The sequence below is a fragment of the Leptodactylus fuscus genome, chromosome 6, assembly GCF_031893055.1.
Source record: "Leptodactylus fuscus isolate aLepFus1 chromosome 6, aLepFus1.hap2, whole genome shotgun sequence".
NCBI lineage: Eukaryota > Metazoa > Chordata > Amphibia > Anura > Leptodactylidae > Leptodactylus > Leptodactylus fuscus.
In genome coordinates this window covers 93,825,213-93,849,848 of record NC_134270.1, presented here as the reverse complement: position 1 = coordinate 93,849,848, position 24,636 = coordinate 93,825,213, and the positions used below count along the sequence as shown (strand labels likewise).

The window sequence follows — 24,636 nt, the reverse complement described above, 5'->3', positions numbered from 1 at the left end:
AGGATATGCATATCAAAATATTCCCATATTTGGCCCCCACCCAGGTCCACAACCACCTTTTTTTTTTAGCCCCTACTCATTATATATGTCCTTTTTTGGCCCTTCCCCATATATGTTCCCATTTTTTGCCGCTCCAAAGTATATAAGACACCCTTTTTTGGGCCCCCACAGTACCTTGCCCCCCATTTTTACTCTCCACTGTATATGACACCCTTTTTTGCCCCCCACAATATATGGCCTCCTTTTTTCTTTCCCACCCACAATATATGACACCCTTTTTTATGGCCGCCCTCAGTATATAACTACTGCCTCCAGGGTGCACTGTATCAAACAATGATGAATATAGCGCCCTGATGTCAATATGGCAGATCAGGAGAGGAGATGCCATCGCCTCAGGTCGCCTCATGGAAGGTGTGGAAGTGGAGACAATACTTATAATGGAATTGTATGGAACAAGGACAGAAGTGGAAGACTGTTTATAGAATGTCATCCAATAATTCTGGAATCTAATAAGTAACACATATTATGCCTGTGAGTCTGCTAAAGCTTGATTGAAGATGTTGTTTTAATGAAAAACTTACACATTCAATAAACAAAACTTTGACTTCTTTTCTTTTTAAGGAAATTCGTTTAATTGAAAGACACATAAGGAAGCTGGAGTTTCACATAAGTAAGGTAAATGGTTTGTTGTGGTGACAGAATTTTATATTGTCTTCAAATTTTTAGGTGACAGTGTACAGCTTTATAGCACTTGATCCGTCATCATCGTTATTTTCACATCTGGGGGACAGATGTCATTGCTGCCGCTCCACACATTCTTTAAATACATGTCCTATGACACTTAGATTCCTTCCACATTTTTATTCCATTATTGCAGCTCTTTAGGTTAACCATTCTTAAGAAACTGTAGGATACAAGCAGGTACCTTGAACCTCAAAACTTTTGGGTGAATTATGTACATACAGTATATGATGCTATTCAAACAGCCATAAACCCTGACACACGAGTGACTCAGAAAAATGGAAGAAGTAACTTATTTCACTGGTAAAGCTGTATGACAACCATAGTTGGCTGTTATTTGTCCCTGAGATTTTCCAGAGTTTCAAATGGCAAATTTACCTACTAATGCATTGTTACATACCCTAGCCCTCTGTTTTTCCCCAGTAGCATCCATTTTTATTTTCACCCAATTTTCTCTAAAATCATTTAATAAAATCATGAATATATTTTTGACAGAAAAGGATAATGTTAGGTGATGAGATAAGAGAACAGACGACCTCTACTATTAGATGCAGTCTTATTTTTGCTCTGTTTTCCCCACTATAAAAATGATTGTGATGATTATAAAATACAGCATGATTTTATCCGTTTGCTGGTCACTTTATCGTATCCTCTTGTAGAGCAGTAGTTCTCACTTCAATGATGAAGCCTGCGGGGATTAGAAAAGGATTCTGAATTACAGTCATTACCAGTTCTCCTACAGGAAGTCCAGCGCTGTGACCTTGATAGAGAACAGCTCTTTTATCATGGTCATTTTTACAATCTTATCTGCTAGTTTTCCTGTCTAGTAAACTATAATTTAGGAAAGCCCTTGACACCCAATTGCCTAAGTGGAAAGTGCAACATTTTTCAGGAAATAGCTTCTTGTACCCTATAATTTGGAGGTCACCAGTAAAAATAATCTTATCTGCTGCCGGATTCCAGAACACCAAATGTGACCATTACAAGTTGCCTCGTCCTGGATGACCTGTCCGAGGATTCTGCGCTGGTCCTTGTGCTCCATCTGATCCTGTTACATAATGTTACATACATTATATATCACCATTATGTATTCCGAATCCTAACAATAAGAACCAGACATTGGAGTCCAGCTTTGTTTACTTGGTACCCGCTCAAATCATAAGTTTCATATTGTGTTTTATTTTTTATTGCTTTCTTCAAGAAGGTTTATTGGCAACAGCAAGGGCATATTAAATTAACAGAATGGGTGTCAGAGTCAGAGAATCTTCTGTATTGCTCAATGATGGTGAAAGCTCTTTCTGGATGACCCCGAGCATGGAATAAAGAATGTAGTGTAATCATTGTAATGAAATCCATTGTTACCTATTGTTGGCTCCATATAAATAAACTGTGTTATTATTTAATAAGGTTATATAGTTTTAAAGAGAAACATCACTTATTAGGGTCTATTCAGACAACTGCGATGCATTTGTGGGACATTCCATTTTCCTTTAACTAGTCTATTAAGGCATCTATATATTTCTTGATAGACCATTAAAATGTCAAAAAAATTTAATTTTAAAGCAGTTGCATGAAGGCCATTAATATTGTTTATGTGAATACAGGCTTAGGCCTTGTGCAAATGTACAATGAAATATAAAGGATAGTAAATGGATGAAACTGTCCATTTCTATTGTCTGTTTACCATCAATATGTCACATATATTCCATCCACTTTCTGGCCATCTGGTTATTTTTACCATCCATGTGTCATTTATTTCTAACTGTCCGTTAAACCAAAAAAAAAAAAAATAAAAAAAAAAAAATGGATGAACTTTATTGGTCTACCCTACAATGTCCGTGAAATGGATACATCAGCTGAAAAAGTGACTAAAAACATTATTTATGGTCTGTTGAAAAATGTGTGAATGTGCCCTTTGACTTCCATTTTTTTAAAAAATGTTTCTTTACATGTCCATCCCATGTCGTGCGCATGAGTCCTTAGGGGTGAACAGGCGATGCAGCAATACTTCCTTCCCGTTTAGTTGCTCTGAATGTCGGCAGCACATCCCTGGTTAGACAGGGGGAGGTGCTGCCGATAATCCTGTATCTTTTATACTACATAAAAGACAACCAAACAAGCAGTTTCTGGTTGATCTGTTGATCACTAGGATAGTTAAGGCAGCTGCCAGGAATGCTTGCTCCCAATAATAGCCTGGACTATTGGACAATATATTATTATTGCACTATTCCATTAAATATTAGTTGGCCAAATACATTAAGTTGATGTTTTCTGACTGTATAATTTTATACAGAGTAGGGTGGTAACGTCCAGAGGTCTCCTGCAGCAGCATTTTTTACCCTATTGTGCAGGACACACATATGTATGTATGGTAGGGGCTTTGAAAGATAACTCTGATGAACAAGTTTGTTTGGCTAGTAGTGATCCCATGTGTAAAATAAGAGCTACAGTTCTGTTCACATTAGCAGTAATAGTCCTGCTATTAAAAAGAACAGTGGAAGTGATTGACCAACATCCTGACTAATATAATAAGTAAATAAACCTAAACTATGACATTTCCATAGATCGAGGAACTATATGAAACTTACTGCATTCAATGGCGTCTACGTGTTGGAACATGCAACATGAAACATGCATTTTCTCTGTCTCCATCAACAAAAGCCTCAAGAGAAAGTCTTCTAGAGCTCAGCAAGAACTTCCAGGAGTGCACTGAGGTAGGACACATCATGTATATGGCATTGGTTTAATGGTGTTACAAGCTGACAGCATATATTCTTCCTGCTGCGGAGACGCTGTTCTTTGTCACTTTTCCACTTTCCATGGCTCTGCCCCATCACATGCAGGCCTTTGTTCCCTGACATCATCTTTAGCAGGCATGTTGCTTCCCTCACAAAATCAGCACACGTGTAGTTATGATCAAAGTCAACTTCAGTGCAATACAAAGCTGTATGTTTGGGGTGCAAGAAGCTTTGGCCTGTAATGTTGACAATGTCCCCACTACTCAATAATATATCTGTTTATAAAGAGGCACTGCTGACATTCTTGAGTCCCTTATGTATCATGTCCTGCCGGGAGTCCAACAAGCATCTGCTTTACATTATGGCAACAGGCTGAAAATGTCCATAAACAGTAAGGACATGCCAGATACACGTGTGCAGGATGAGGGAGGACAGATGTTATTTGTCTCTATATGTAGAGCAAAATCGTGATGGAAGCGAGCCGAGAGACCCCAGGAGCAGGGTTATTAATAGGAATGGCTGCCTGTCCTTTTTCATTTCATATGTGGTGACATCTCTGAATAAACCTTGTGACTTCCCTGCACTAAGCTTAACCTTTGCATCTTTCCCTAAAGGACCAGAACCCATTTAAAGATGGCTGTCTGGTTATGCTGTACTTTTATAAATCTTAATCACTGAACAGTACAATGTTAAGTTTTGCATCGTTCTGTACAATTTCACACAAAAGAGTTCTGTTTGCCATCAGTGAACAGGAATATTTTTGTGTACATGGTTCGAAGGTCTCTCCGCAGCATAAGAAGACACTAGTATTATACATAGCACTTGGTACAACATATTTTACACTGGGGCCCAGGAGCTTCATGTTATGCTTCTATCTGCAACTATGTCAGCTGTACATTGTAAGGCTAAGGTCTCATTTAGCGGGCCACAGCAAAAAAGTGCTGCGGGAAAAAATCACATTAGCAATGCAATGCGTTTTTTTCCACATCACTTTTCACAGAAAGTCCACAGAGGTTTTCTCTGTGGACTTTCTCCCTCCATTATACCTATAGGGAAACCACCAGTGTTTCCATAGGTATAATTGGCATGCTGAGATTTCCAAAACTGCAACAGTTTTAAAAATAACAGCGCGTCCGCTGCACATATTTTTTGCAATGTGTGGATGGAATTCGTTAGTATCCCATCCACTTTGCAGTGACTGTAAAATGCAGCGTTTATGCCACGTGGGCCCAGGCCTGTCACATTTTCATCCTCTTGATGTAACCAAAAATGCTTTTACTTATCAACTGTAAGCTGTAAGTAAGTTTTATGCTGTGTGCACAAGATTTATTATATGTCTTATTACCATTATTATGTGCCTATTTTGAAGGTTTGCCAATTTGCTTTTTAGTCAATGATAGTGGATGTAGTTTATCTGGAGTAACATTTTATTATGTATTTATGATGGGAAGCTTTTTTAAAAAAAGGGGCAACTGTACTCCAGTGCATGGGGAACAAAAAAAAAAAAATATCAGTGAAACCAAGATTTATTATGCATTTATGTCTTTTTAGTAAATGGGGCGCATGGAAATAAACTTTGAAAAAAGGCACTCACAACTAAAAGGAGCAAAAAAAAAAAATGAAAATAACAAATTCTCCCCAAAGTCCATAAGAAAGAAAAGCTTCATTTCTTTTAATGTCTGTATGTGTGAATAATGGTATATAAATGAATATATATTTATATAATACAGTATATGTAAAGAAAAGATGGAGTAATATTACAATTTGGATGTCATAGGCTCCTATGGTTGTGGAGCAGTCTCAGGTCAGGGGTAAACTTTTTGATATTGTATTTGTTGTATCTCACTCTAGGACATGTGTATGATTGAAGGAGCCCTGGAAGTCCATTTGGGAGAATTCCTTCTTAAGATGAAAGGTGAATCCCACTCAGTAGTGTATACACTCAGGTTTACATTTTATAGAAACATAACTGTATTGGATGTGATTGTATTGGCGTTAGTCTTGCACTTGTGCAGTACTATATATATATATATATATATATATATATATATATATATATATATTATACACCACAAGTACCATAGAGAAAATGGTTCTATTATGACATATTCAAATATTTAAGTGATTCTCACTGTATCCTTGTCCCGTCTAGGTCTGGTGGGTTACGCTCGGCTGTGCCCTGGAGACCATTATGAGGTACAGTAAACATTTCAGATACTGCTCTTGTGAGTAAAATAATGCAAATGCATAGTCCATAAAACTGAAAATTATAACCTAAACATGAGCTCACTTCTGGTAGCAGTTTATGATCCATGGTGGTAGATTGAATCAGGGAAGTACATGTAGTGAGAGTAAGGGGACGTTCACATTACCGTTGTTTAATGTCTGTTGCGGTCTTCCATTGTAGAATGACAGCAACGGACATTAAACTCTTGAAGAGAACAGTCACAGACTGTCTACGCCAAAATTTAGCATGAGCTACGCCTTTGTTGCACTTTTTCCGCTGTTACGCTGGGTTTTTGAAGTGCACAAGCATAAGGCACATAAAAAACAATACAAATATAAATTATACACTTCCAGATTACTGGCAAGTGAAATGTAAACAAAGGAGGCATGGTACTACACATGCTAATAATAGCATGTGGGTAGCAATCACATGAAAATTTTGACAGAAAACCGCGGTGTGTCCGTAGCGCGTAGTTTAACACAAAGTGAGGAAGGGATTTGCTAGAAACCTGTCCATTTTGCCGTGACTATAAAATGCCACATTTTTTCCTGCTGCGTTTCCACCATGTGGGACCTCCTGCCGTAGAGGTAAAATTACTGCAGAATATGACAATAAGGTGGTCAAAGAAGTTCTTACAGAAGAAGAGACTTCAATAAGTAACATATTGCCTCTGCCTGAGTGGGTCCAAGTGGAAGCCAAATAAGGAAACATTGGAGCAAATGAAATTCCAGTCACAAAAAAGCCAACCTGGCAAGAGGTTCAAGACCAACCTGCCAACAAAACCTTAGATATATTATTATTGTCTTCTGTCTCTATCTCTCTTCCCTCATAGATTGCAAGCCCTTGTGGGCAGGGCCCTCTATCCCACTGTGCCAGTCGGTCATTGTTAGTATCATATTTGTCTGTATATTTAGTGTACTGAATGTAACCCCCAAATGTAAAGCACCATGGAATTAATGGTGCTATATAAATAAATAATAATAATAATAATAATAATAATTATATCATCAGTGGAAGCTTGACAGATAGCCACAGTAATATTGCCATTTCTGGTACTTCAGTTTATCAGTTTGGGGCAGGTGCCAATAAAGTCTCTGGATGTATGGAGCCAAACTCTGAAATTGAAAAAATGTTGGAAGCTAAGAAAAGGAGGTTGCAGTGAACAGCACAAGTTCTGAAGAACAAAGACTTGTCTTTAGTGTATCAAGACAGCTTTGAGATAGAGAAACTGATGGTGTGCTAACTGGTGCTACTAATGGCGCAAGTGTGTCACATTGGAATAGAGATTATTCTGAAGCTTATGGGCATGTTACTTGTGCAGACATAGTAGTCAGTTTTAATATGGCTTACTGTCTTGTTGAAGAAGTGGCGGTTTCTCATACAAATGATTTTGGTATAATGAAAAACAGAAGTCTGAGCCATCTGATGACAACATGGACAGTGAAGTTGCTGAGAGAGCTTCTTCTGGTGAAAATACACAGTTCGAGAATATTAACAAAGTGGTAAAAGAGCCTTAAGTCTTTGAACAATTGCTTTTTAACCCTTTCAAGCAAAGTATCTCCTAGTGACAAGGTGTAGAATAGGAGCTGTAGTGCATCTATGGTGCAAGAAAGGGACCCACACCAGAAGTATCACATCATCACCCATCTTGGCCAGAAAACTCAAGTAGATAGGACAATAAACGTTCCCCTATCTGTGCCAGACTCTGTCCACACGTGAAGGAACAAATCCAAAATCTTCAACCACATATTTTTTTGTATTCCATGGTTAACCTCATTACATACTGTTTTGGTAGGTGATGATACGCTTGGGTCGCCAGAGGTGGAGGTTAAAAGGCAAGATCGAAACAGATGACAGCCAAATATGGGATGAAGAGGACAGAATATTTATACCAAATCTCTGCGAGAATTTTGAAATTAAGGTACAGGATATTTGGTCATACCCCTTGTTGAACTACCTACTATGCATTCATTTATTTTCCCAATCACCCTTGAATTTATGGACATATGATAGTGCCAGTGGCCCCATGAAAATTCCATAGAGTATTTATTAGCTACATATATATATATATATATATATACAGTATATATATTGTGGACAGGCTCAGTGGCAGCAGCAGTGGACCCAGACAGTCAGAGACAGGCACAAAAAAGTCAGGTACAAACATGTATTACCCTGTACATTTATTTTTCCAAAAATGGCAAGACAAAGTAAAAATTAACAGTCAGATGATGATAACAGAAATCCTGCTCATCTGAGCTACTAACTAAACAAAGAGACCCTAATTATATGTGTGGCTTGCTTCAGCCAAATTTTTATCAACACACAGGATGAAAACAAAGGCAACAAGGGGCCACATGGTGGCTCAGTGGTTAGCACTGCAGTCTTGCAGCGCTGGGTCCTGGTGTTCAAATCCCGCCAAGGGCAAAAAAAACATCTGCAAGGAGTTTGTATGTTCTCCCCTTGTTTGCATGGATTTCCATCCCATATTCCAAAAAAGACATACTGATAGGGAAAAATGTACATTGTGAGCTCTATGTGCGGCTCACAATCTACATTAAAGAAAAAACAAAACAAAGGCAACAGTTCACACTGGTCTCTCACCAGTTATCAGAGTGTTAGGACAGAACCTGGCTCCTCCTCTCTCCCCCAGAAACTGCTCAGGAGTGAGAATTTGCCAACTTTTTATTGGCCTTTAATGAGGCCCGGCTCCCACCTGTGCTTGAAGGCTCCTCTCTATTAGGACAAGAAGAGGTTAACAGAAGAAACCATCTCACAGCTAAAGTCACCTTCTCACAACATATATATGTCATAGGTAGCATAGGTTTAAACATATCAAAAGCCAGTAGGCCACAAGATATACATATAGGTATACACATAAAAAGGCCTAGAGACTACAGTTAGCAAACATACATAAGCAATGGAAGTCCGCAGGCCAACAATTGGTAACAGAAGCCTTAAGGTCACAGGTAGCAGAGGTAGTAACATGAATGGAAGACCTAAGGCTATAGATAATAGAATCCCAAGGGCCAAACACAGAAGATAGAAGGACAAGCGTCCACATAGTAGCAACACGGAGGATGGATGAAACACACAGACAGGATAAAGGTTAAAGGTTAGAAAGACAAATACATCCACAAAATACAGACAGTAGACCGATATGCTTGCATCCCAAGAATAGATCATGAAAGAGATAGGGTCTGAGTAGAGAAGCAGACTTTTATACACACATGCAAACAAGGATTGGCAGAAGGAAGTTTACCTGGTCAGCATTCTAATCCTTAAAGAATGAAGAGGACATCCTCATAAGTAATCAGGAGGTTAGGTCTGCTGGGAAAAATAGTATACCATCATAATGTGCGCACTTTCTAATGGCCAAAAACAGCAAGATTTTGAAGGTAAATCATTGGAATGAACTATCATTGGTCATCACTGGTGGATAGGGCTCCAGCTGCATACAGCAGCTGGAACATGTCTTCAGCCCTGCCCATCTTTTCCGTTTTTATAATTGTTCCAATTAATTGCTGTCAGTTGATGCTAAATTTACTTTCATCATTGCAGTTAATTGTCAGATCTCTTATAATTGTCTTTATATCTGTAGTCTCATTTATACTATAGTCACACAATAGCTGTGGAATAGTTACACTAACAAGTCCCAGATGTCCAGAAACATATGGAGCACTTAAAGAGTATTTATGACATCTGGCTGCCCTCCAAGACACCTCCAGTGTTATAGGTCTGTAGGGTAAAAAGATATGCATACCTTCCATTATATGTATGCATTCAGTGTGTATAGATGGTATAGCATGGCGCACAGTGGCAGGCAAGTCTAACCAGCAGCATATAGAATAAATCTACATATAAAGCATGGACAAATGTGTAACCATCACAGACTTTATTGCAATTCCTGGAATTGATGAGGGACTTTATTTAGATTTTTCTTCATGCGTCAACAAATAAATCAGATTGTTTGAAAATTGTCCTGAAGAAATATCGCCACTATCTCCATCCAAATGACTTGACCATTATAGTCCATACTATGTAAAAAGGAAACCATCAATCAGGCAGCAACTCTACACATGCTAGCTTAAAACTTCAAATCAGATTTCCTGTTTTACAGGTCGTAGAACTGCGGGGCTTGACCACCATCTTGGTTGGGGTTGTGACTTGCGATAGCAGTGACTTTTTTACCACTCGGCCAAGGATCATTATCGTAGACATCACAGAGCTGGGGACTATTAAGTTGCAGCTGGAGGTTACATGGAAGTAAGTAAATTTCATTGTGCATAGCCCTGTATCAGTAGTATACCCATCTGCAAAAATGGCTGTATGTAGTATTATTATTTCCTCAGTCCTGAGAAGAGAATCTCAAGGATGCCTCATAAAAAGCACATACTTATATACAGCAAATAACTGAAGAAGCTGCCATGTAAAATGTGCTGAGATTCTGATGAGATGGAAAATGGATTTTACACTTGGAGTCAGAGCTGGGGTCAATAATAATGAGTTTTCACTACAGTGAAGCAATAGTGAAAAGTATATTTATATAATCTTCTGACTAGAAGAAATCCAGATACAGTAAAAGGATCCTTGCTATGCATCTTTCAATTGGGCTGATTTTTTGCAGAATTTTTTCTGACTGTTCTGTACATGATTTGAGCTTGAAGAAAATCTTGCACGTTAGCCGTAAAGGTTGAAAGCAACAGAACCACGGTGATTTCTGCAGGGGGCCATAGTGGAAACCACCTTATTCATGGCAGTGTTTGTGACTACAACTTTCAGCAAAACATGCTGCTGAACTTCCATGTCAGAAATCCACCTGTCAGGTGAATAAACTTCAGCACTCCAATTGAAATTTAATGGATTTTAATTATCTGTAATAACGTGTTAACAGAGTGAACATTTTCTGCCTGTATTGGCCTTTGTCAGACTCTCCCCCAAGGAGATAGTCCTTGGAGGAGTTCCAAATAGTGTAGACCAGTCATGGGAATGGAAATCTCTCAAGTGTCAGTAGTAAAGGTGCAGTAAGGTGTAGCAGAATCCACCACTAGGTAGAATACTTTAGAAGCCATGGGTGTGTGGCGTAGTAGATAGGGCACAGCTTGTATTAACTGAATCCGCCACTAAATGACATGCTCCTAAGGCGGCTTTCACACGGAGTTTACGCTCCGCTCATTCAGACACGTAAACACTTGTCAAAGTGACTGCTGTAAAACAGAATCCCATAGACTTCAATGTGTGCCGGTTTTACGCACGCTACACATTGAAATCAATGGGAGGCTTTTAAACCCATTTATTTCAATGTGTAGTGCGCGTGAGACCAGCACACATTGAAGTCTATGGGATTCTGTTGTACAGTGGTCACTTTGACTCCGTATGAAAGCACCCTTATGGTGTAGCCGCACACAGAGGAACCCATGACTTCTTCTTAAGTATTCTACCTAGCTGTGGATTCTGCTACACCTTACTGCACCTTTACTACTGCAGCTTGAGGGATTTCCTTTCCATTGCTAGACTACACTATTTGGAACTCATCCAAGGACTATCTCCTTTTACCTAAGACCACATGAGAGTCTGGTGAAGGCCAATAAAGGTTAACAACGTTCACTCCACTGAAGTGAGTGCTGAAGTTTATTCCTCTGATATTTCATGGGGTGGTAGCCTACAAAATCCTATAGTGTGCTCATCTGAGTGCCGCCTACAACTAGTTACTAATTAGAAATCCAGCAAAATGCCTGCCCCTGTGACCCAGACTTATATCCTAGGAGCCTTAAACATAATATTAATCTAGTCAAGGGGTCAGCAACCTTCGGCACTCCAGCTGCTGTGAAACTACAACTCCCAACATGCTCCACTCACTTCCATGGGAGGTCCAAGAACAACAGAACAAGTATGCATGCTGGTAGTTGTAGTTTTACAACAGCTGGAGTGCTGAAGATTGTCCACCCCGGGTCTAGTCATTAATCATTATACAAGCAGAGGATACATTGGAGTAAAACTTGGTTCCTTTGCTTAAATGTACCCTTCTATGACTTCCATAAATAACTTGTATTAAGTGCACTGCCCCCTAACAATAACACTGATTATCTCAACCTCCCACTCAAGCAATTGTTTATCCTCCTGTTGCAAACTTCTGATCACACCAGACTCACACTACTAAATCATATTGGGAAACTGACTTAACTTTGCAGATTTTAGAAAAACTGTGAAAATCAGGCCATATGACAACTTCTAGATGTATAAATCACATAAACGCCTGAAAAATATTCAAAAGGTGGTATCTCTCACCTGCCAAACTCTCGAGATACTTTCTAAACCTACCCTCACTGTGCTGGAGATCATGAGATGACAACATACTCCTGCAAATGTGGTGGAATTGACCTATGGTCCTGGGAATTCCAGTTATCATCTTTCTTCTCTGGATTCGCTATCTATCCAAACTTAGGACTAGCGCTTCTGTCCCTAAGCATCCCCATCTACACATAAACTAATATATTCTAATACAGACAAAAGTAATGAGAATTGTTGGTTCAAGTCATCTTCTGCTATTAAAAAAAAAACAAATTCCTTTTTCAAGTTATATAATTGATATATTTCAGCTTTACCACCAATATCCTCTTATTTGGAAGTGATTTTCTGTTTTCCATCTATTCAAGAAACACCATTTGAAATTTGACTTTGGAATTTAGTGTTTCTGTTACAAGTGTAATATTTAATAGGTTATACCTGCAACATGTACGTTAAAACGTTAAAAAAAATAAATAAATAAAACTAGTCAGATTCCCGTATTGGAAAAGTGGTTAGTGACAACAACCACTGTTGGAGCTATAAAGACTGCCAGTCATCATTCATGGAACCATAACACAGAAGTTTATTCGCTCAACGGTTTTAGCAGGTAGTTTTTGTTGAATTTTTGCATTATAATAACTTATAAAATCCAAACAACAACAACAGACATTATCACTTACATAGCAGCAGGTACTTACTACAACTTAGGCCTCGTTCACATCAGTGTCGGTAATCTGTTTGGGGGAGTCCGCATGGGGAGCCCCCAAAATGAACTACCTAATGCATTTGCAAGCGGTGTGCAGTGAGAGCACACGGATCCCCATAGACTATAATGGGGTCCATGTGCTTGCTGAAAGATCTCCACACGGAACATGCGGACAGGAAAGTACTTCACAATCTACTTTTCTGACCGTATGACTCATGCGGAGATCTCACAGCAAGCACATGGATTCCATTATAGTCTATGGGGATCCGTGTGCTCTCACTGCACACCGCTTGCAAATGCGTTAGGTAGTTCGTTTTGGGGGCTCCCCATGCGGACTCCCCCAAACAGATTACCGACACTGATGTGAACGAGGCCTAAGTTGTAGTAAGTACCTGCCGCTATGAAAGCACACAGACCCCATAGACTATAATGCGGGCAGCACGAGGAGAGCATATGGACCCCATTATAGTCTATGGGGTCCGTGTGCTTTCACTGCACACTGCTTGCAAATGCGTTTGATAGTCCATTCGAGGGGGTCCCCATGCGGACTCCCCGAACGGATTACACTTCCGGAATGCAAGGAGAAGGCTAATTAGCATGTGAATAAAAACGGCTCATTCAAAAACTACTGAGGTGATTTACATACAAAAGGCTATGTAAATATGTACTTAGCTAAAAATGACACTTCACAATGATAGAGCCCCTTTAAACTTTGAGGGCAAATTTAGGGCGAACTTGATGCACTCTTTTTCTTTTGCACTCCGTGCCCTTCCTTCCCTGTCCGCATGTAAAGATGTCCGACTTCTCAAGCGGACAGAAGAATCCTACATGTAGGGTTTTCCTGTCCGCTTGAGAAGTCGGACATCTTCACTTGCGGACAGGGAAGGACAGGCACAAAGTGCAAAAGAACGCACCCGATGCCCATTTAAATGAATGACAGGTGTCACGGACACAGCTAGTGTCTGCTCCTAATGTCCGTGCCAGATTTTGAGCGGACACTAGGAGCGGACACTACCTGTCGAACACCGACAGTAGTGTGAACGCCCCTTTAGTCATAACAGCAGCACAATATGGGGAAGCCTTGTGCTGCTGGTATGACGACAGGGAATGTCCATTATTTCTGTATTTATTGGGCCTTCATGTGCCACTGGTCAATGCTCTGCATAGGGATATTAATTAGTGCTGTCACCCTAAATAATAGTGTGCCATGGCTTCATACTGGTATTACATTATGCCACATTATACCACATTAGGTTTACTGTGTTGCTGCCACCTAATGACCAAAATGACACATTGATCTGCCTACATAAATATATGCTTATTCATTGCTTATAATGATACTTGTCATAAGTCTGTCACATGATCCTACCAGCCAATGGCATCTACTGATGCCTCTGAAGGTTATAGAATCTGCACCCCTTCCTCCTAGGGAGACTGTGTGGTTTCTTCAGTTGGGGCCTGTCCTAAGACAGGACAACATTACCTCATCATCTCTCCCCTCAGGGGTTAAGCCCCTCAGACTTCTACGATTTTACTTGCTACTCAGCACCTCCACTGCATTGTTCCGCTGCCAAGTCTTCTCCAGTAGTCCAAGCTGAGGTGTTTTATAAAGAGGTTGTATCCAAAAGTCAAGCCTTGCCAAATCTGCTAACCACTGATCCTGAGGAGAAAATATTCTAATATACAGCCATGGGTCTGGTGAAGTTCATAGCTGATGAGTTTGTTACTGTGCATTTGCATAAGTAATCTCTTTGTACTGCCAAATGCATATGTGTAAGATGTGCTCTGGTATTTTGCATAGTGGCAGTTGTAGTGTTTACCTCAGGCTATACGTAGTGGTGAAGTATGAAACTTAAAGGGGTTGGCCACTTTCAGACCAATATTGAGAGACAAATGTTATGGTTTGTATAATAAATTGTTATACAATTTTCCCAATATACTTTCTGTATCAATTCCTCACGGTTTTCTAGATCTCTTCTTGCTGTCATTCATTCTGTTACTTCTAGTGGATAAAACTCTGACCATGGTCATGTGATGTTTATTCTCTAGAAGTAACAGAATGAATGACAGAAGGCAGAGATCTAGAAAACTGTGAGGAATTGATACAGAAAGTATATTGGAAAATTGTATATCTTTTTATTGTACACTTGTTTGTCAATATTGGTCTGAAAGTGGCCAATCCCTTTAATCTAACAGAATGTAAGGCAACTACTGCCTGGTAACAAGAAGCATACTCTAAAGTCACACAATTCTGTGCTGCTATGCAGAGGCAATATACAGTATTTAAATTTTTGTTTGTGTACTGGCCCCATAAGAATTGCCCAGTTTTGCACTGGTGTATTTTGTATGTCGTTTGTGTGTGTGTCCATAAGCATTATGCAATCATGTGCATCTCAGTTTGGAAATCAGCTAAAAACCTGCGATCGGTTGTTATGGAAACCTGGAATAAAGCATTGATGTGTGATACTGTGTGCTGAGCCGCGTATCTAATCCTCCTGCGTATGGTACTGTGTGCAGAACCACATATCTAGTCCTCTGGCATGTGGAACTGTGTGCAGAGCTACGTATCTAATTCTCCGGCGTGTGGTAATGTGTGCAGAGCCTCGTATCTAATCCTTCAGCATGTGGTACTGTGTGCTGAGGTGTGCATCTAATTCTCCGGCGTGTGGTATTGTTTGCAGACGTGCGTATCTAATCCTGGATGTGGAACTGTGTGCAGACACACGTATCTAATAATTCGGCATGTGGTACTGTGTGCTGATGCACATACCTAATCCTCCAGCATGTGGTACTGTGTGCAGACGCACGTCTCTAATCCTCCGGCATGTGGTACTGTGCTGACGCATGTATCTGATCCTCCGGAGTGTAGTACTGTGTGCTGACACGCGTATCTAATCCTCCTGCGTATGGTACTGTGTGCAGAACCACATATCTAGTCCTCTGGCATGTGGAACTGTGTGCAGAGCTACGTATCTAATTCTCCGGTGTGTGGTAATGTGCGCAGAGTCTCGTATCTAATCCTTCAGCATGTGGTACTGTGTGCTGAAGTGCATATCTAATCCTTCGGCATGTGGTACTGTATGATGAGGCTTGTATCTAATCCTCCCACATGTGGTACTGTGTGCTGAGAGTGTATCTAATCCATGGGAGTGTGGTATTGTGTACTGAGGCATGTATCTAATCGTCCGGCGTGTGGTACTGTGTGCTGAGCCATGTATTTAATCCTCTGATGCGTGTATCTCAGTTTAGATATTAGTGTTGGATTGTGCATGGGGAGTGACTGTGTATGGCAGTTGGATTATCAGTGAAAGACTTGCAGGTGTGTATTGGCTAATATCGGTCATTGTTTTGGGAATACTGTATCTCTGGAACAGTACGTTTGAGAGAGTTGAGGCCTAAAGAGTCTAAAACCTTCCCAGACTTCTGATGTATCTGTGTGCCAAATTTGGTGAAGATCGGTCCAGTTGTTTGGTTGAACATAAAGAACAGACAGACAAACAGAAACTCATTTTTATGTATATAAGAGACTAGCAGGAGGACGTGGCTTTGCAGGGGTATATTTCATTTCTTGTTTGTTTAGTGGCCCCTTTATAATTGCCCAGTTTTGCACTGGTATATTTTGTATTTCGATTGTGTGTGTGTGTCCATAAGTGTCATGTGGTGCTGTGTATCTCAGTTTGGATATCCGTGAAAAACCTGCGATTGGTTGTTATGGTTACCTGAAGTAAAGCTGTGTGAATGTGACCTTGTGTAACAGTGTCACCCACAATGCCCTGCGACTTTAAAGTTGACATACAGCAGTGACGAAAAATGGCTGGGTTACAATGGAAACCTGGAGTAAAACTCTGGTGTGCGGTACTGTGTGCAGTGCGTATCTAATCCTCTGGCGTGTGGTACTGTGTGCTGACATGCATATCTAATCCTCCAGCGTGTGGTATTGTTTGCAGACGTGCGTATCTAATCCTCCAGCATGTGGAACTGTGTGCAGACACACGTATCTAATAATTCGGCATGTGGTACTGTGTGCTGATGCACATACTTAATCCTCCAGCATGTGGTACTGTGTGCAGATGCACGTCTCTAATCCTCCGGCATGTGGTACTGTGCTGACACATGTATCTGATCCTCCGGAGTGTAGTACTGTGTGCTGACACGCAAATCTTGTCCTCCGGCGTGTAGTACTGTGTGCTGGCACGCATATGTAATCCTTTGATGTGTAGAACTGTGTGTAGACGCATGTATCTAATCCTCCGGCGCGTGGTACTGTGTGCAGAGGCGCGTACCTAACAATCCAGCATGTGGAACTGTGTGCAGACAAGCGTATCTAGTCCTCCAGCGTGTGGAACTGTGTGCTGAGCAACGTATCTAATCCTATGATGCGTGTATCTCACTTTGGATATCAGTGTTGGATTGTGCATGTGAAGTTATTTTGTGTATGGCATTTAAAATATGAGTGAAAGACTTGCAAGTTTGTATTGGCTAATGAGGGTCATTGTTTTGGGAATGCTGTATGTCCGGAACAGTACGCTCGAGGGAGTTGAGGCTTCATCGTAAACCTTCCCGGACACCTGAAGTATCTGTGTGCCAAATTTGGTGAAGATCGGTCCAGTCGTTTGGTCGCGCATAAAGAACAAACAGACAGACAGAAACTCATTTTTATAATATAGAGAGAAAATAATAATACATTTTTTTTACACAGCAGCAGCATATTCCGCAATACTTTACAAATCATAGGGTTCAAATTCAGACAAAATGGGACATTACTATGTAATAAATCAATTCACACAATGTGATTGAGGGCCCTGTTTGCAAGAGTTTACCATCTATGATGTAGATGGGGGTGACACAAGAGGTAGCAGGGGTTTTTGTGATAAAGGTTATTTTAATTACACATATAAATAAAGTTGTATGAGTCATCACCAGTCAGTGTACTTTTATGTGCAGATGGTGGCTGGACATATAAGGTTGCCGTCTGATAAAGCATCATGTCTTGTGGGGTAATTTGGGTGTATGAACAGTGGAGGGTTAGTTTCAGGGGTTCTAACTGCGGAAGGGTTTAGATTAGGAATTATGATAGGCCTGCTTGTGATAGGCCATCTTTAGGATGTGTTTGAAGCAGTAGAGGTTGTGAGTTAGTCTGATTGTTCAGTAGAACATTCAATAAAAGTGGTGCAACCCGGGAGGTTCTGATAATAGAGGATATTAGTCTTAGGTCACTGACTGAATGGAGGGCAAGGGTTGAGTGATAGACATAGATGAAAGAAGAAATGTAGGGAGGTGCAGCATTATGGAGAGCTTTTTGGTTGAAGGTGATAAGTTTATATTGTATTCTATAGACAATCAATGTAGTGACTGACACAGACCAAAGGCATGATAGATGAGCCAGGTTGCCGCATTCAGAATAGATTGTAGAAGGGAAAGTTTACTAAGCGGAAGACCGATTAGTAAGGAGTTACAGAACTCAAGTCGAGAGTGAATCAGGGTGGCAATAAGGATCTTTCAGATAAGATAACCCTTTAATAGTCCCACAGTGGGGAAAATTCAGCATGTTACAGCAGCATAGTAATACAGATACAGGATAATACACAATAATATATTAGCAGCTAAGGAAGAGAAGAAAGAAAGAAGGAAATCTTCAGAATCATTTAGTTTTCTGTGCGGAGTGATCTTCGCTTGGTATCAGACCAAGATTATTAGATTATGTAGCCTGACCGTGGTTGGAAGGAAGGACTTGTGATAGCGCTCCTTCTCACACTTGGGGTGAAGGGGACGGTCACTTATAGTGCTGCCAAGTGCCATCAAGGTCTCATACATGGGGTGGGATTTGTTCTCCCGCATGGAGCTCACCACGGACAGTATCCTTCTGTACTTGGTCCAGGGGACTCCCCAGGATAGAGCTGGCCCTTCTGATCACCCTGTCAAGTGTATTTCTGTCCCTGGTTGATATACTGCTCCCCCCGCAGGCCACACCGAAAAATATGGCTGAAGCAACCACAGAGTTGAAAAAGGCCCTAAGAAGTGGCCCCTGGACATGTTTCCATGTAGGGAAAGGCCAGATTCTGGATATGTTTTTGAGGTGAAGATGACATGAGTATGCGATTGATTGCATATGAAGGGTGAAGGAAAGGTCTGAGTGGAACACAACTCCAAGGCGGCGGGTATTCTGCCTAGGAGTTATAGTAAGAGACTGCAATGGAAATATCAGGGACAGATCTATTAGATGGTGGAAACAGCAGTAGCTCAATATTTGAGAGATTCAGTTTCAGATAAGGCAAAGACATGATATTTGAGACAGCAGAGAGACAGTTAATGGTGTTCTGTATTAGTGCAGGGGTAATGTCACAGGATGAGGTATATAGTTGTGAGGCATCAGCATAAAGATGGTACTGAAAGCTAAATCTGATGATGGTTTGTTCAACAGGGGCTGCGTAGAAGGAGGAGGGGGCCTAGAACTGAGTCCCGAGGAACCCCTACAGCAAGGGGAAGAAGGAAAGAGAGAGCCCACAAATGATATAATTAAAGTCCGGTCTGAGATATAAGAGCAGAACCAAGAGAGCGCAGTGTCCGTGAGGCCAACTGAGCAGAGCGTAGTGAGGAGGAGTTGTTGGTCAACAGCATCAAATGCTACTGAGAGATCCAGAAGCATGAGAAGAGAATAGTCACCATTAGATTTACAGTAGATGTCAGAAGATAATTGGAGACTTATGTAAGGGCCATTTCAGTAAAGTGCAGAGTGCGGAAGCCAAATTGTAAGGAGTCACTGAAAATATAGTTCACTGAATTCATACAACTCAGCAGCAGTAAAAAGACATATGTGCATGCAGGACATGCCTAGAAATAAAGTTCCATGCCTGCAACATGAACTGGTGTTATTGGAAAGTTTTATAATTTTTTTTTTTTTACTGTGCTGATCAATGGGAATATTTGGCCCAAATCTCAGCAGGGGGAACACAGAGAGAAACCTCTAGCAGACCCTTCCTGTGGAGGGACGATAAATTATACATTCTGTACGTTGCATGCTCCTGACATGGAATCCAATGCAAACAGTGTAAGTGGTCCTGCAGCGTCAGGAAACAACATTTGCAGATTCAACACGCTACATGCTGGCTTTAACTCTACCGTGTCATAGACAAATGCTACCTAATTTCAAGTGTCTATAAATAATAATAATTTTATTTATATAGCACCAACACAGCACTTTACACATCAGAGGACACATGAACAGACAATATGAGACATCACAATGTGACAAAGAAGTAAACTTAGTAAACAATAGGAGTGAGAATCCTGCTCGCGTGAGCTTACATTCTGAGGAGATAGGGGGACACAAGAAGTCAGAGGGCTTGTTTGGTCCAATGGTCCAGCCATCTTTTAATAGAAATGGTTATGTAACTGAAGCTGTATGAGCCCGTCACCAGCTGGTATCTGTGAATAAACAGATACTAAGTGCAAGGAGTGCAGTGTAACTTCTAGATGGAGAGGACAGGATCTGAATAGAGAGATGACTGAAAACCCAACTATCATTACAGCATTTAATGTCTGTGTACTGTCCTCTTCTTTGAATTCAGCATCTTTGGTGCTAGATATCTTAAACCATTAGATACCTACATCTACAAACACATGTACTTGCCTGAAGATCCTGGTAAAGTTACCGTGTTTCCCCGAAAATAAGACAGTGTCTTATATTAAATTGTCACTCTAAATATAGGACCTGTCTTATTTTCGGGGGGTGCCTTATTACAACCGACAGTCATGCCGGCACTTCCTTAGTGGAGCGTCAGCATGACTGTCGGTTGTAGGTAGTGTAGTGTAGGGGAGGGGGGAAGTTATCATACTTACCTTTCCCTTCTTCCTAGCAGCGCTGGTGCTGCTGTTCGTCCTGGAAGTGGTGAGCGGGGCTTAGCTAGGCTTCGGGGGCGGGGCTTAGCGAGGCTTTGGGGCGGGGCTTAACGGAGCTTTGCAAGCTCCACTTCACTGACACAGCAGCCGTGCTCTGTGCTCCGTGTGCACAGGAAAGCCGGCTGCTGCCTCTTCTGTATGGCAGCTGCTGTCTCTGCCTCTGGGATGAGCTGTTCTACAACAGCAGAGGCAGCAGCCGGCTTTGCTGTGCACACGGAGCACAGAGCATGGCTGCTGTGTCAGTGAAGTGGAGCTCGCTAAGCCCCGCCCACGAAAGCTCCGCTAAGCCCTGCCCCCGAAACCTCCACTAAGCCCCGCCCCCCGAAACCCCGCACACCACTGCCGGGCATGCCTTTTTTTCGGGGGATGCCTTATAGTAGGCAATTCAACAGAAACCCCCGCATGCCTTACTTTCAGGGGGTGTCATACTTTCGGGGAAACATGATAGTTGGTTAAGGCTATAGCTGGTGTTAGGAGGACTTCACCATGATATTCCTGTTAGGGCTCATTCACCATATGATCATGTGTGTCTGTTTTTAGAACCATGGGTGTATTCACATTTGTATTCTGAAACTCCAGAAACACAGTTACAATACATTATAAGTCAAAATATGTCTTGTCCGTGATCAGTTTCTATATGTAAGTCAGAGAACATTTTTCATGAGGTTCTATACCTTGTTGGAAGAAGTATATCTATAGCATTATCTATAACTTGTACAAACAATTCCACCATTAACAAGTAAGGACCTATAAGTACCTGGGCGTGATCTTCAACAATAAACTAGACTGGGCTGATCACCTGGAGGCGCTGCACAGAAAGGGCCACAGCAGACTCTACCTGCCTGTCCAGGTGACACTTCTTAGGGCCTTCTTCAACTCTGTGGTTGCTTCAGCCATCTTTTTCGGTGTGGCCTGCTGGGGAAGCAGTATATCAACCAGGGACAGAAATAGACTTGACAGGCTGATCAGGAGGGCCAGCTCTATCCTGGGGAGCCCCTTGGACCCAGTACAGGTGGTGGGTGACAGAAGTATACTGTCTGTGGTGACCTCCATGCAGGAGAACAAATCCCACCCCATGTATGGGACCCTGATGGGACTTGGCAGCACTGTAAGTGACTGTCTGCTTCACCCCAAGTGTGAGAGGGAGCGCTTTCGCAGGTCCTTCCTTCCAACCGCGACCAGGCTGTATAATCTACATCAAACCAAGCGAAGATCACTCTGCACAGAGAACTAATGATTATGCCGATAACCATGAGGTCTTCCTCTTTCTCTTCCGTTTTTCCTTATCTGCTATGGATTCCTAGTATATCTTCTCTTCTCAGCATATGCATGCCTACGTCTGTAATATATTACTGTGTATTATCCTGTACCTGTATTACTATGCTGCTGTAACATGCTGAAATTTCCCCAATGTGGGACTATTAAAGGATTATCTTATCTTATCTTAAACTGCTCTGTAGGGGTACAGTTTAAACAAAAAGTGAAATATCAGTGACCAATAATGTAAAACACTATTATAGTTGGCCAACTGTCGGTCAAAAATTTTCAACAACAGACCTCCAACAGCCAATCTATTTATACCAGGCAAAAATTGGCATTTGAGGCATTTTTAGTTGAAATGGTTGAAATTGGCCACATCAGCTGATGGAAAGTGCAATGTATATGGACAGCTTTAGTTTGGGGTTGAACAACAAAATGATCACAGAAAAACAATTCACACTCCTGCTGTGATGAGGACAGTTCTTTTTCATCCTGCAGTGTCCATGTGATGTATTACATTGTTAGATTTATAGCGGGGGCCCCACATTGCAAAAATGCTCCTTTTACATTATCTGCAAAGTGGATGAGATTCTGGCTAATCTCATTCACACATTGCAGAAAAAAATCTGCAGCAGAAAAATTGCGATTTCAAAAACGCTTTCGTTTTTGAAAATCACAGCCTGTCACATAAACACTGGTGTTTTCTGTATAGGTAATGGGGCAGGCTGCGATTTGCTGCGTGGGGCCTTAACCTCAAGGTCCAACCTTCAGCATTTCAATCTGTGGTTTTTATTGACACTTCTTTGGTTGCTTGTGTATTCAGCATGAGCTCCTTTTCATTGACTGTCATTACTACATATAAAACTATTGTGAAACAAATATACATATAAAACTATTGTGCATTATTTTCCTTCTGTTTGCTGTCAGCGAGTGGACATTTGAATCTAGAGATTGGGTCCATTCCTGTTTTGTGGTACGTTATCAGGTAAACCATCAGATCACTAGAGGATTGTTGGAATATATCCAGATCCTGCATTGATGGCATGTGTAGATTAGTGAAAATTTAGGACTCTGCACTAGATGGAGGATAGCACTGACCGTTCTCGTGGATCAGATGTCCTCATCGCCTATTCATGGTAGTTCATTGTAATTCTAACAGGCTCAGAATATTAATACAGTGAGCGATGGCATGGTCTCCTAGACCTTTGATGTGAGATCCCTTTGGAACCTGACATTGCAAGATCCATTTTACTCCCTACTGCTGGAAGATCTTAGCTTATTAGAGGAACTCAACATATTACAGAGGCCAACAATAATAGCAGCGTGACCAGAGAGGTGCTGATACATCCTTCTCCCTGGTATCCAGCAGTGCACAGTGTGAATATGTAATTGTGTAACGTTGCATAACATCAGCTGCAAATAGAACTTTTGCTCATTATGTAATTGATCTTTACTAAGAATAATTAAAGGGTTTTCTGGGACTATGATATTGATTTCAGATTGCAAATAATATAGTATAGTGGCTGTGCTCGGTATTGCTACTCAATCCCATTCATTTGAATAGGGCTGAGCTGCAGAATGGCCATGTGATCAATGGCCATTCTGTGTAATAGTTAAGTGTGACCATTGGTTTAATATCATTCACTATGCCGCAACAGTGGCATCAATATCCATAACTAATATTAATTATTCATTTTCCTATTAACAACTATCTCTATTACCTTCCACCATGTATACTCCATGTAGGAAAATAAAATATTTTTATTATCTAACACTAACACACTAAATGTTAATTACAATTCAGTGCAAAGTAAACATACATTTACAATACAATGTCCAGACCTATGCATACTTGTATGTATAAAGCAGAATACAGTAAATACATACCGTATATACTCGAGTATAAGCCAAATTTTTCAGCACAGTTTTTGTGCTGAAAAAGCTCCCCTCGGCTTATACTCGAGTCAGCAAAAATGTATTTATTTATTTTTTTTGAGGGGAGGGGGGTCTATGACCAGCCGCAATATCAATGTATAGAATCTCCCATAAAATAGCGGGGGGGGGGGGGGGGGGAAGAAGCTTGAAAAAAAATTAAAAATGTAAAGTTCTAAATCACTCCTTTCCCTAGAATACATACAAAAGTAGAAAATTACTGTGGAACTGTGGAACATTAGGTATCCCTGTGTCCTAAAGTTCCCTGTCTACTGAATATAGGGTATCTGCAGTGCTCTTCTTCTGTTGGAAAGGGGTTAATAGGAGCACTGCAGATACCCTATATTCAGCCAGGCTGAATTCCAAGTGGGGGAACAAAGAAACAGTCCTCAAGCTCAGGGAAGGGGCAGACAGACAACCAAAATACCCCCTCCCCTTCCCCTTTCCCAGCACCTACTGCACCCAAAAACTCCGACCATTTTAATTTTTGAAATTTTCCAATAGCTGCTGCATTTTCCCCCCTAGGCTTATACTCGAGTTAATACATTTTCACAGTTTTTTGTTGTAAAATTAAGAGCCTCGGCTTATATTCGGGTCGGCTTATACTCAAGTATATACGGTATTTGTAATACAATGTCAAGAACCCAAAAGCCCATTTATCACAAATGATACATTAAACCCACACACAACAATAGGGATCTTGTATACACACACACACACGCACACAATTCTTAGACCCACCTAATTACTAACTATTACTATACTTAAATGTATTTTCCAGCAAAAAAGAATAATTTTTTTTAAAAAAAAGAATGTAAGTGCTATTACTGGGTTAATAAATGCCA

The 24,636-nt window shown here is 40.9% G+C and overlaps 1 protein-coding gene across 1 annotated transcript in view; it reads left to right on the top strand.

The window, feature by feature from the left end:
• RIPOR3 (RIPOR family member 3) overlaps positions 1-24,636 on the top strand; it is a 130,956-nt gene that overhangs the window by 89,293 nt on the left and 17,027 nt on the right. The window contains exons 6-11 of the mRNA XM_075276822.1: positions 622-675; positions 3,306-3,455; positions 5,331-5,394; positions 5,632-5,675; positions 7,502-7,627; positions 9,827-9,972. Of these exons, the coding sequence (XP_075132923.1) occupies positions 622-675; positions 3,306-3,455; positions 5,331-5,394; positions 5,632-5,675; positions 7,502-7,627; positions 9,827-9,972 (584 nt within the window). The remainder of the gene's footprint in view (positions 1-621; positions 676-3,305; positions 3,456-5,330; positions 5,395-5,631; positions 5,676-7,501; positions 7,628-9,826; positions 9,973-24,636) is intronic.